At 43.9% G+C, this 13367-nt stretch overlaps 1 protein-coding gene across 1 annotated transcript in view; it reads left to right on the forward strand.

Annotated features, from left to right (window-relative positions):
• SCN10A (sodium voltage-gated channel alpha subunit 10) overlaps positions 1–13367 on the forward strand; it is a 76888-nt gene that overhangs the window by 36620 nt on the left and 26901 nt on the right. Inside the window, exons 13-15 of the mRNA XM_054595491.1 lie at positions 1680–1918; positions 3545–3718; positions 11712–12071. Coding sequence (XP_054451466.1) covers positions 1680–1918; positions 3545–3718; positions 11712–12071 — 773 coding nt within the window. The remainder of the gene's footprint in view (positions 1–1679; positions 1919–3544; positions 3719–11711; positions 12072–13367) is intronic.

Genomic DNA, 13367 nt, shown 5'->3' on the forward strand with positions numbered 1-13367 from the left:
CTGGGCCACATGTGGCCTATGGGCCACAGGTTTGGACACCTCTGGTAGAGCTTAGAAGTTAAGAGTGATCTAGAGATACATAACTGAAAGCAGTTTGAACATAGATGGTATTCGTGAAATGGTACAAGAGGATAGATGATGTTGAGGGAATTAAGTAAGACGAGAAGGCCAGGGACTGAGTTCTAAGAAACAAAAACGTTTAATGATTGAACAGAAGAAATGGAGTCAGCAGAGGTCACTAAGAAGGGATGCCTAGAAATAGGAGAAGACCGAGAAGAATACACCACAGAGCCAAGGACCTAAATTCCTTCAAGAAGAATGGAAAGGTTAAAAGAGGCAATGCTATAGAAACATCAAGTAAGATCAAGTCTGAAAAAAGTCCAGGGCTCTAGTCATGTGGATATCTTTGGTGGTGGAGCAAGAGAGGCTCAGTGTGGTAGGGGAATATGCAGAGCCAAACTGGAGGGGGTTGAAGAATAAATGAGAGGTAAGGAAGAGGAGATATTATGTACAGACAACTTTTTCAAGATGTTTTTCTGTGAAGAGGAGGAGACAGTAAAATAACATTGTGGTGTAAGTAAAGTTAAAGGAAGATTTTTTCAGTTTTGTTATGTGGCTTTTTTAAAAGGGCATTTACATGCTAATGGAGAGGATCTGTGAGAATGGGAGAGATGGAGCATAAAGAAAAGAGATGGAATGTTCCATAGATTCTTGAAGTTGCTAACAGGAGAGAATGCATAAGTGGAGACATTGGCTGTTAATAGGACAGGGGGACACCTCTTTAATAGTAACCAAAGGAAAGGAGAAAAATTGTTCTTTCTGAAATGGTTTTATGCAGAAGACTCTTTAGGGGAGGAACCACGATCATGTTGCAAGCTAGCAAGTGCACGATTCTTTTAGCCTCCGTCTCCCCAGACAATCAAGATGAGCAAAGCGAAGGGTGTTTACAAGGCTGAGTCTCTGCCTGTCCTGCCTCACAGATAGGTTGCTTCCTGCCACAATGGAGGCTCTGCAAGATTCCTCTTCCTCACTCAGCACTACTTCCTGTGCTTCTTCGTAGCAGCAGGGAGCAGCGTGGAGAGGGGGAGATGGAGGTGGGAAGAGAGAGGAGGAAGTGAGAAATAGCAGTCTGGAATGATGAAGGAGCGTACTGAAATAGAGAAGCATGGCAGGATTTCTGGGCAGTGACCAGCTGGGACTCATGAATCCCCAGTGCGACCAGTCAGCAGAGTTGTGTACTTTTTCCAACCAAGTTCAGCTGGTTGGATGCAGGTGCAGAGAAGTCTACGCGTTGGGTTTATTTGGGGTTGGGGTTCTGCCAGGCAAGTACAATAGAGGGGGAGAAAGGCAAGGGAACTGAGGGTGTCTGCAAAGGGACAGATGGAGGGATGGACGTGAACTCTAAGTTGAGAAGTAAAGACATGACACAGGTGATGAGCAGTTAAAAGTGTAGGATCCGTGGTTTGGACCACTGAATGGGGACAGAGACTGGATTGGAATTGCTGGACTGAAGGAAATTCCGAGAGCAGGAAATAATAATCAGAGAGAGGGAGGGCTGAAGTGGAGATTGGAGGTGGTGGTCATTAGTAATGAGAAGGCCTAGCGGGTGGCCACAGGATGGGGGTCTGATCAAGGTGACACATGGCTGACAACTGTCATCGACTTCACTTGTGATGCAGAGCTTGAGAAATCTAAACAGAGGTGCCCACCCTGCTTGATCAGCTTGGCTAAGAAGTACCTGATCTGGGAGTGCTGCCCCAGGTGGATGAAGCTCAAGATGCTCCTGTTTAAGATTGTGACGGACCCCTTTGCGGAGCTCACCATCACCTTGTGCATCGTGGTGAACACAGTCTTCATGGCCATGGAGCACCATGGCATGAGCACCACCTTCGAAACCATGTTCCAGATAGGCAACATTGTGAGTGCCTGGCAGCCACTGCCCGTGTCACCATGGCCGAGGGCTCTGGGTGGGGTGGCAACATGCTCTCACTGGTTGGAGTGTTGGTCTAGCTAGCTGAGAGCAGTGTGGGAGATGTGTGGATGCTGAGTTCAGGAAGCCAAGTCCAGAGGGCCAGGCTGAGGGGGTAGGAGTCGCTTTGGGATGAAGGAGCACAGGGAAGTGGAGCAAGAAGGCCCTGACCTGGGGGCAGCTAGGTCCCCTGATATATAACTCAGGGCAGCCACTCAAACCCTCCCGATTTCAGACACCTTTCCCTTGAAGTAAGCCTGAATGTCACTTTCCTATGTGAAGACCATTATGGGCATGCCTCTGTACTTCCAGAGAAGGAGAAATGCAAAGAGAAGGGAGAGCTGAGTTCCAAGAAGTCAGCATAGACCACAGAGGGCTTTGTGGAAGAGGCCTTTGGGTCCACACCCCCATTTTACAGTCAGAGAAGTTGAGGCGCATGAGAGAAAGGCCTTTCCTACTGTGACAGGGTGCCTTTTTTCAAAAAGAAAGAAAGGCAGGCATTTTTTGGTGCCTACCATGAGTCAGGTGCTTTATAAAGTGTTTTCTCAGAGTCACCATGCTCTGAGTTTGTCATCAGCCTCAGCTCAAAAGAGAGCACTACATCTCAGAGAGGTCAGGTATCCTGCCCAAGGTGGCACAGCTGGGGAAGGTGGAGCGAGAGTGGGCCCAGGTTCCTCCAGGGCACAGGACCTTAACCCCATCCCCCACCACAGCACACTGACTTGCCTACAGAGGGCGCTCCACCGATGCTCTTTGAATAACTCAGTTGCAGCCCGTGGCTTCAGCCGCATGCATCCCTTGAAGTCTCAGCACGGTCCTTTCCCAGGCTCACAGCAGGCTTTGATGAGAGCAAACAAGAAAAGCCCCTGACCCTGGTCTCTGCTTTCTTCTGACCTGTCTCCCTTCCCCACTGGTTGTTGTGTGACCTGAGCCTGGCCTTGACTTCTTTTAATGTCAGAATTCTGTCCTGAGACCATCAGAATCTTAGAGACAACGCATCGTTTTTGTTCTTGCTGACAGCTATTACTTATTAGTGAGTTACTATCTGCCAGGACCTCTGCTGAGGCCTGCAGGTGCATTATCGAATTTTTATGTCCATTATACAGATGAGGAAATTGGACTACAGAGAGGATGGAGTACTTGTCCAAGTTTACCCAAGCTAGGAAATGACTGAGTTGGGACTTTTATCTGGGTCTGTGTGGCCCCATAACCCATGCTTTTAAATTACTGAACCAGATTGACTTCTCATTTACATAATTATGTAGTAATTATTATCCTCATGATTATCCACTTACTCCCCTTCTGTCGCCATTCCTTGGAAACACCGGAGCGTGGGTCCTGATGCATGTGCCCTTAGCACCGGTCCAGAGGTTACTCTGCTGCCACATTGAGTGTGTCCATCCCCAGTCCTCCAGGAGCCCCCAGATAATAGAGAAACTGACTGAGAACACGGTAAAAGGATTTGCTGGTTAATAAAGAAGAGCTTTCTCCGCCGTCCTGTTTGTCATTGCCCTCCCCGGCACCGACCTGACCCCAAAGACCCTTGCTGAGATGAATCCTTGTTTCTGTCCGCAGGTCTTTACCATGTTTTTTACTGCTGAAATGGTCTTCAAAATCATTGCCTTTGACCCCTACTATTACTTCCAGAAGAGGTGGAACATTTTCGACTGCATCATTGTCACTGTGAGCCTGATGGAGCTGGGCACGGCCAAGAAGGGCAGCATGGCGGTGCTGCGGTCCTTCCGCCTGGTAATGCTCTCTCTAGGCGACTTGGGAAAACTGCCCCCACATCTGGGAAGCTCACCCCTGGGAAGAGACACTGTCCTTTGGGGACCCCATCGGCCAGCTCCCTCTTCCTTTCCTGTCTCTGTGGGAGGCAGGCAGGGCATAGCTCCTAGAAGCTGGAGACTTGGTGCTTCTCACTTACCGAAAGTGGGGGTGTGCCTTCTCCTCTCCAGCCATTGGTTCCCTCACCCGCACCCAGAGAAGACTTCCCAGCACTCTCCTGTTCTCTTGTAGAATAACAGTAACAGAGGTAGTTATAGCATCTTCTTTTTCTTGAGCACTGACAATGTGTTGGGCACAGTGCTAATCCCTTGACATAACATACCTCATTTTATGACGCAGAACAGTTAAATGATGGCCCAAAGTCTCCCAGCTGCCCAGCAGGCAACAGACCTGCATTTCAAAGCCAGGTTGCTTGACTCCAGAGTCCCAGCTCCTCCTGCCTCATGGTCCTCCTCTGATCCCCTAGTGCCCCAAATCACAGCCCCCATGTCTCACACACCTCAAAACTGCTACCTACTGGCCTCATGGCCTGGCTCTTCTCCAAACTGAGCTCCCCAGGAGTTCTATTCAGGTCGCCAGTGCCCCATTGCCCACAGGCCACCCACTCTTGTAAGAGGCACATCTGTCAGATTTGCCAGATTGCCAGGGGAGCCTGGGGTCACTGGGGGTCTCCCAATTTCCCAGGCCATCTGGAGGAAGCTGCTCTTTCTCGGGGTCTTTTAGTCCTCCTCTCCCACCATCTACACTTCCCTCATTATCTGGCCTAGATTTCATGGTCCATTAATACTATCATTCCCCTAAAAATAAACTCAACCATCTTTTCCCTCTGCCTCTTCACATTTCCTGTTTGAGAAAACCCTATCTTAAGAGTTAAAGCCAAGTGTTTCACCCTGCCGTGCCCACACCTGAGCTGCGGGCATCACTCTGGAGAATTCACACAGCCCAGATCATGGATTTCATATTTTTTATTAGCGGGCTTTATTTCTTAGAGCAGTTGTGGTTTTCAAAAACAAAAGCAGATTGCACGGTTTCCATACCCCACTTCACCCCCTGCACACACACAAATACATGCAGCTTCCCCTATTATTATCATTTTACATTAGTAGGGGACATTTCTTACAACTAACTCTCCATGGTTTCCCAAGGCTCTAAGAATGAAACCCAGAGTCCTTGTGATGGTCTACAGCAGCGGTCCCCAACATTTTTTGGCACCAGGGACCGATTTTGTGGAAGACAATTTTTCCATGGATGGGAGGTTGTGGCGGGGAAGGGAAGGTTTGGGGATGATTCAAGCACATTACATTCAAGCTCAGCTCCTGCCGTACAACCTGTCTGTGGCCTGGTGGCTGGGACCCCGGTCTCCAGGGTTCTGCTTCACCAGGGCCTGTCTACCTATTCAGTCTCCTCTTGCTCATTTTGCTCCAGCCAGAGAGGCCTCCTTTCTCTTCCTCACACTTAATAAAACTGTCCCTGCCCCTGGGCCTTTGCACGTTTATCCCCCAGGCCTTTACTTAGCACCTTCATTCTCCTCTCCCCTGGCTTAACTCACACATCACCTACTTAGAGATGTCCTCCCCAACCACATTGTCTAAAGTTGGGGCCCCTCATCAAATTAACCTGTTTTTTCTTATTTTCACACTTTACAGTCATCCTAGTATTCCATGCGACAAAAACTGGAGTTTTCTTATTTACCACTCCATGCCAAGGGCCTAGCACAAGACCCAGCACATAGTAGGAACTCAATAAACACTGTTGATTGAAGGAGGGATAGAAAAAAGAGGGGAAAAAGGGAAGAAGGAAGAAATGACAAGTGTGTTGTCATTGCTTTTTCCTCATTCTCAAAATAATATCACTTTGTCCTCATCATGTAGTCTTCTACCATTAATGTATCTATTGGTCTTTCCTTGTACCAATACCACACCATCCTAATTACTGCAAATGCCTTGCATATGTGTGTCTGTAGGGCAAGCCACTCACCTTGTTTGACTTCTTCAAGAACATCATGGCCCCTGCACCTCCATAGTCATTTTAGAATCAACTTGCCAAGTTATATACCTACATACACGCAAAACTTGTTGGGGGTTTTTTCTGTTGGGATTGTAATACTCTATAGTTCAATTTGGGGAGGAATGTAACCTTTCCATTATATAGTCTTCTGATCTATGACAATAGCATACTCTCCATTTATTTTAATCTTTCCATAGCTTTATAATTTCTGCATAAAGTTTTATAATTTTATCCATAAAGGATTTTTCTCCATATCTCTTGTTAGGTTTATTCTCAGATATTTCCTAGTTCATTATACTAGTCTAAATGAAATTCCTTTTTTAAATTTCCTTTTCTGGTCTTTTTTTTTTGCTAGCATTTTGCTATTTAATATTTTTGTATCCAGAAATCTCTCATTAATTCTAACAATTTGCATAATCTTTTAAGTTTTTTAACATGATCATATCATGGAAATAATGAGTTTTGTCTCTTCTTTTTTAATCTTTATACCATTGGTTCCTGTCTTTCTATTATCATGCTGATTAGAAAAGACATCCAGTACACTATTGACACGCAGTGTTCAGAGTGGACATCTTTGCTGTTTTCCTGATTTCAGAGAGAATGCTTTCAATATTTCTTTCTTTTTTTTTTTTTTTGTATTTTTCCCACTTTCAATATTTCACCAAGTCTAATATTTGTGACAAGTTTTTTGAAAGATTAAAAAAACTATTAGTTTAGGAAGTTTTTGTTAGAAATATTTATCAAGAATAGATGTTTAATTTTATCAGACAATTGTTCTACATGCACTAAGATAATCACAAGATTTTCTCTTTTAATATATTAGAGTAGTATGCTATGTTAATTGATTTTCTAATATGAAATCAACTTTGTATTCCTGGGAGAAGCCCAACTTGATCATGATACAATTTTTATACATTGGAAGAATCAGCTTTCGAAGGGTTTGCTGAAAATTTTTGCATCCATATTGACGAGTAATATTTGGGCTGTAATTTTCTCTCCTTGCATTGTCCTTTGCCACGTTTTAGTATGCTAATTGCCAGGTTATGCTAATCTCCACTAAAAGAGGTGAAAAAAAATATTCCTCCTCTTCTACACCCAAACTTTGCATAAGATTGGAATCATTTGCTCCTTATAGGTGTGGTACAATTCACTAATGAAGCCATCTGGAGGTCAAGATTTTTCATTACAGATTTAATTTTCTTAATGGCTGTGGAACTAGTCAGGTTTTCTGTTTCTCAAATTGGTTTTGGTAAGTTATATTTTTCTAAAATTTTCCTTCTCATCTAAATTTTCCAATGTATTGGCTAAAGTTGTGTGTGGTATTCTGTCATCTTTTAGGGTCTATATCACCTGTACTTGTGCTACCTTCTCCTTTCTTTAAAAACAGTGATTTGTGTTTTCTCTCATCTTTTTTTATTAGTCTTGCAAAAAATCATCAATTTAATCTGTCTTTGAAGAACCAACTTTTACCTTGTTGATCCTACTTCATTGATATTTTCTGTTTCAATTAACCCTGCATCTTGTCTTAATTACATCCTCCATTCTACATATTTTATTCTTTTATAACTTCTTAAGATAAAATTTTCAACCTAATATATTCATTTAAGACTCCAACTTCCTTCTAAGAACCACTTTAATGTGTAGAATTTTTTTATTGTTTGGTTCTAAAAAGTTTTCAATTTTAAATTTGACTTATTCTGCCCTGACTGGTGTGGCTCAGTGGATTGAGTGTCAGCCTGTGAGCCAAAAGGTCACCAGTTCAAGCCCAGTCAAGGCACATACCTGAGTTGTGGACCAGGTCCCCAGCTGGGGATGTGCAAGAGGCACCCAAATGATAGATTTATCTCTTACACATTGGTGTTTCTCTCTCTTTCTTTCTCCCTCCCTTCCCCTCTCTCTAAAAATAAATAAATGGAATATTTAAAAATAAATTAATTAAAATTTTTTATTTATTCTTTGACTCAAAGAGTAATTAGAAGCATAGTTCTCAATTTAAAAAATATGTGATATTTCTAGTTATCTTTATGCCATTGAGTTTTATAATTGCCTTATAGTCCAAGGACATATACTGTATGATTTTAATGATTAGAAATTTATTGATAATTTCCTCTTGGTTCAGTATATTGAAAATATTCCTTATACTCTTGAAAAGAATGTGTCTCCTGCAGTTGTCAGGAGCAATATAACCCACTGAGTACAGAAAGTTCATTGCATGGTCTGAACATTCTATATCCTTGCTTATTTTTGTCTGCTTATTCTAGTAATTACTGAGAGAGTGGTGTGTAAAAATATCTCCCACTATGATTATGGCAAGGCCTATTTCTCCTTATGGTTCTGTCTTGAGGCTGTGTTATTAAATGCATACGTATTTTAAGTTGTTATATTTCCAGTAAAGTGAAAATTTTATCATTAAGGGTCCACCTTCTTTACCCCTAGAAATTCTTTTTGCCTTAAAAATCTCTTTGTCTAATGTTAATTCAATAATTGAGAGGGTGGGCAGTTATCTTTATCCATCCTTTTACTTCTAGCCTTTGTGCATCCTTAGAATTTTTATGTCTCTTGTAAATGGCATAGTCCGATTTTAGATTCTTATTCAGTTCTGACAATCCAGTCTTTGTCTTTTAACCAAAGCACGTTGTCCACTTATTCTGTAAATACTGCTAGATCTGGATATGTGTCTATCATTATATTTGGGGTTTTCTATTTGTTTCACTTCTCAAATGTGTTTGTGTTCTCTCTCTCTTCTCCCCCACCCCTTCTTGATTTATTTTGGATTGTTTGTTTTACTTTGTTCTATTTTCCCCTTTAATGGTTTGGAAACTAAATACTCTGTTTTTATTCAAGTGGTTACCTTAGTAATTCCAGCATGCATAATTAATCAAAGTAAAAGTTAGCTGAAATCTTTACCTTCCTCCAAGACAAATTTTCATTTGTTACCCATTCCCAACACAAAATTCCTTTTAAGTATTTTCATTTTAGTTTGTTTTAAAAATCTGTGACTTAACCAACAATACACACTTGTAGCTGTTCTACAAATAGTCCCTGAAACTCAGTATCTTAACCCAATAAAGGTTTATTTCTCTCTCATGTCATGGTTAGGATGCCAGCCTGGCCCGAACAACCATCAGAGACTCCAACTTGTGGAAAATGAAAAGCCAAGGCTAATTTTCAAGTTTTATTCAAAGGCTTTTCAATCAGAGCTTGCAGTGTCTTCTGCAATGCCCTCCTATTAATACTTAGCTTCAGACCACTCTGGATGCTGCCTGCCCACAGTGCTTGCTTTGACAGAGTGCTCAGCTCGTCTGTATTTCTCTGCGTTCTTGTCCCCATGCCTTCCTCTCTCAACTCAATGGTGGCCACACCATTGTATAATTTTGCTAAGAGTGACTTCATTTTGTTGAAAAACAGCCTGTCTTCAACACTTAGAGACTTAATCCCAGCGCTTGTTGATTGGGATGTGAAGCAATGTACTTTTTCCCTCCAAACAGAAAATTTTATATTAATTATGAGATTAGCTAGAGAGATGGTTAATTAAATATGAAGGAATATTCAGCAGCTCTTAAAAGCAATAGTTTGTAAATTTTTCTTGATAATATGAAGTAATTCTTTTGATGTACTGCAAAGCTGGGTGAAGACTACAGAGAGCAAATGGAAGGCAGTGGAGGTCAAGGTCATGGGGAATGCAGGTGCAGGTGGGGCCGCTTTCCTGAACCACTCATCTTGGGTATCTGCAGGAGCCAGCCAGGTGGTTCGGGGTGGGGGGCATTACAGCCCAGCAGCAGACACTTGGTAAATGTGTGTTGACTGACTGGCTAACAGCAGGGGTCCCTAAGCCCAGACATTTCTGGAATAGCAAGTAGAGAGATCCTGTTTCCCTGCCCTTTATAAAGACAACCAATGAATGAATAGAGGATGACTCAGTTCATGTCCTATAATGAGAATTATACACAACTTGCTTACAGTTTAGTATAAGCTTAATTATGGACAACAAATTTCTAGCTAAGGTGATTCTAATACAGTTGACCCTTGAACAGCATGGATTTGAACCACTTAACATGAAGGGTCCACTTATATGAAAGATTTTTTTTTTCTTGAGAGAGAGAGAGAGAAACATCAATTTGTTGTTCCACTTATTTATGCATTCATTGGTTGCTTCTCATATGTGGCCCAATTGGGGATCGAACCCACAACCTTGGTGTATCGAGATGATGCTCTAACCAACTGAGCTACCCAGCCAGGGCCAAAGATTTTTTTCAATAAATACTGTAAGTGTTTTTCTCTCATGACTTTTTTAATGACATTTTCTCTTGTCTAGCTGACTTGATTCTAAGAATACAGTATATAGTACATATAACATATACAATATATGTTAATCGACTGTTTTTATGTTATTAGTAAGGTTTCTGGCCAACAGTAGGCTATTAAGTTTTGGGGGAGTCAAAAGTTACGCATGGAGTTTTGACTGCATGGGAGTCCTGTGCCCCTAACCCCCATGTTGTTCGAGGGTCAGCTGTATTAATTTCTAAACTCTCCATCCACCCCCCACCCCAGCTAACAAAGGAACCAGTGGAAACCATTAGCCAAGTGCAATTAAGGCAAGAGTCGATGCCTGGCATTTTTGCCCAGGTGCCAATGATCATGCCCTAGTGTCTTTCCCTGTCTCAAATCAGGCAGGCCCCACAGATCCTGTGGTGTGATGGGTGGCTGTCACCTTGTGTCAGGGACCTATTCCAGTCTCAGCTTTTGCTCTTGTCCAGAGTTCACTGCAAGAATGGAAACTTAGCAATCATGTTGCTAAGTTTCCATCTAGTTGCTAACACTCAGTTTTCATAAGCATTTGTCAGTTGCCTCTATGTTCAGTCCACAGAACTAGTATTTCAAGTTCTGCTTCCAGTATGAGGAGAATAATCTCCAGATTAGGTCTCAGGTAAACAATGCCCCCCCTCCCAGCCCCACATCACATAGAAAAGTGGATATGGAGCTTTCTCTGTAAGAGGATTAAACCTCCTCTCTACGGACTTAGTCCCTTCTGTGCAAGTGATAAAACTTGCTGCCCTGCCCTGTTCATCGCTGCATCCTAACACCTGAGCCAGAGCCTGGTTCTTGGTAGGTGCTCCATAAATACCCCATGACAGCTGAGCCCAGATATTTCTTTCTAACAAATTAAAGAATCACACAAATGTATCTTTTAAGTGTTTATACATGTTTATGCACAGTGCTTTTGCTCCCCTGTGGGACTTAGCACATTTGTGTGTACAATGAAGACTTGAGGGGTCTTTGCCTTGTCTTTGTTAACTAAACCATTAGTTCCATCAGGGCAGAAGCCTCTTTCCACACACCTGTCAGGCTAGCACAGTACCATGCTCATGCGTGGTTGACATTCAATAAGGTGGGCAGTTTGGTCAATTAAATGAACGTACGGGCTGTTCAATGCTAGGTCCATGAAACTATAGATACTTGCAATTTCATAGCTGGCGGGGAACAAATATCCATGGCCCAAGGTGAGTAATGCCCTAAGAGATAGCCAATACCTCTCACATGCAATGAGTCATGCCCTACCCACAGGAGGCTAGCCTCTCTTTAGGTCAAAAGTGGGCCATTCTCACTTATATGTGAGTGCCATCATCCCCATAGAATAGCTCACAGCAGGAGGCCAGAGACTGCAGAAGAGACTTCCTATAGCAAGACCACCCCCAGAATAAGACCCTTGACTTGGCTACAGTCAATGAAGCATATTGACTAGGGACTAGAGGGAAACTGATAATATTTTTGAGTAACTGATGGCGTAGGAAGAAAGGTCTCTGAAAGCACCTTCCTGGGAACACCCCATCTTAATGGAATGAGCTACCTTGTGTTTTTCCCAGGCCTTTGGTTTCTGGCCAAGATTTGAGATGAAAGATGATGGGAACAGCCTCCAAGACCTGACACAGCCTCTGTCTCTCTGCAGCTGCGGGTCCTTAAGCTGGCCAAGTCCTGGCCCACCTTAAACACCCTCATCAAGATCATTGGGAACTCGGTGGGGGCTCTGGGGAACCTCACCATGATCCTGGCCATCATCGTCTTCATCTTCGCTCTGGTTGGCATGCAGCTCCTCGGGGAAAACTACAACAAAAATAAGGAGCGCATCATTCAGCCGGGAGAGGACTGGCCTCGCTGGCACATGTGTGACTTCTTCCACTCTTTCCTCATCATCTTCCGGATCCTCTGTGGGGAGTGGATTGAGAACATGTGGGCCTGCATGGAAGTCGGCCAGAAATCCTTATGCTTCACCCTTTTCTTGACAGTGATGGTGCTGGGGAACCTGGTGGTGAGTGCAGAGCCATACTGGGACAGTCCCCTGGGCCATGGAGGAGACTTCCACATTATCCTGGAAAGCTTTGACATTGTGTGTTTTTACGCCCACATTGAACCTCCCAGATTGAAAGGCATTCAAACTTTTCAAAGTCATTTATAAGTCACATGATGAGAACTGTCCCTTGTCCTGGCTGGTGTGGCTCAGTTGGTTGGAGCATTATGCCATAGACTGTCCCAGGTTTGATTCCCGGTCAGTGTTTGATTTCGAGTCAGGGCACATACCCAGGTTGTGGGTTTGATCCCCAGTCGGGGCACATACAAAAAGGCAACCAATCAATGTTTCCTTCTCACATCAATGTCTCTCTCTCTCCCCCCACCACCTCTTCTCCCCACCTCTCTCTAAAAGTAATGAAAAAAAAATGTCCTTGGGTAAGGATTTAAAAGAAAAATTGCCCTTTGGGGGGCCACCTGACTTGTAGAGATGAGCACATATGGCAGAAAAGCAAAGACCTGGCTCCACCTCTAGGAAAGATGGCTGGCCCAGTGCAAAAGACAATCTCCCCAGCTCTAATTTCCTTAAAATCAAGAAAATAGTGCTTGCTCATAGGCTTACTGGGGGAATTAAATTACAGGAGATGACATATGCAAATTGCCTAGTGCAGAGTCTGGGCTATGGCAGGAACTCAATAAATGATAGCTGTTAGTTGTTAAAGGAAAAATTTCCTTCCCCGCTCCAGGGAGTTTCAGAAAATATTGCTCTCCAGGGGAGTCCAAGCTGCACAAGTCCTCGCTAGGAGCAGGGAGCAGGCCTGAGGGGCAAGAGGCATAAGGGAAGCTGGATCATGGGCAACATCTACCGCCATGGTAGCAATGACGCAGCCCACTCCCAGGTTTGAGGGGAGCCTCTCTGGAGACCTCCCTGCCAGTCGGCCCCAGCATCCCGCCTCTGTCCCAGCCTGGCTCCTCGCCCTCAGCTTGTCTCCACCTGCACGAGTTCTGGGCACTCTTGGTCTCCCAGCGCTGGCTGGCTGCAGGGGGAACGTGGACTTTGAGGAGCCCCTTCCTTATTGCCATGGAAGTCAATCAACTTAGATTTTTCACTGAAGAGTTTTGCAGGCAGGAGAAAGCTAACCCAAGAAAAGGGAGGAAACAACAAATCCAGACTCTTCACAGTCTTTCCCACCCAGGTCCCTGAGGCAGAGATGTCTTCTGCCCACAGTCCCGCGTGGGAGGTGGGCTGAAACTCTTCTCCCAGGCTGACTTCCATCCCTGCAGAGCCACAGGCCCAGACCCTCCCGCAGGAGGCTCG

The sequence above is a fragment of the Pteronotus mesoamericanus genome, unplaced genomic scaffold (genome assembly GCF_021234165.1).
Source record: "Pteronotus mesoamericanus isolate MK-2021 breed Mesoamerican mustached bat unplaced genomic scaffold, CSHL_Meso_final scaffold_54, whole genome shotgun sequence".
In the NCBI taxonomy this organism is placed as follows: Eukaryota; Metazoa; Chordata; class Mammalia; order Chiroptera; family Mormoopidae; genus Pteronotus; species Pteronotus mesoamericanus.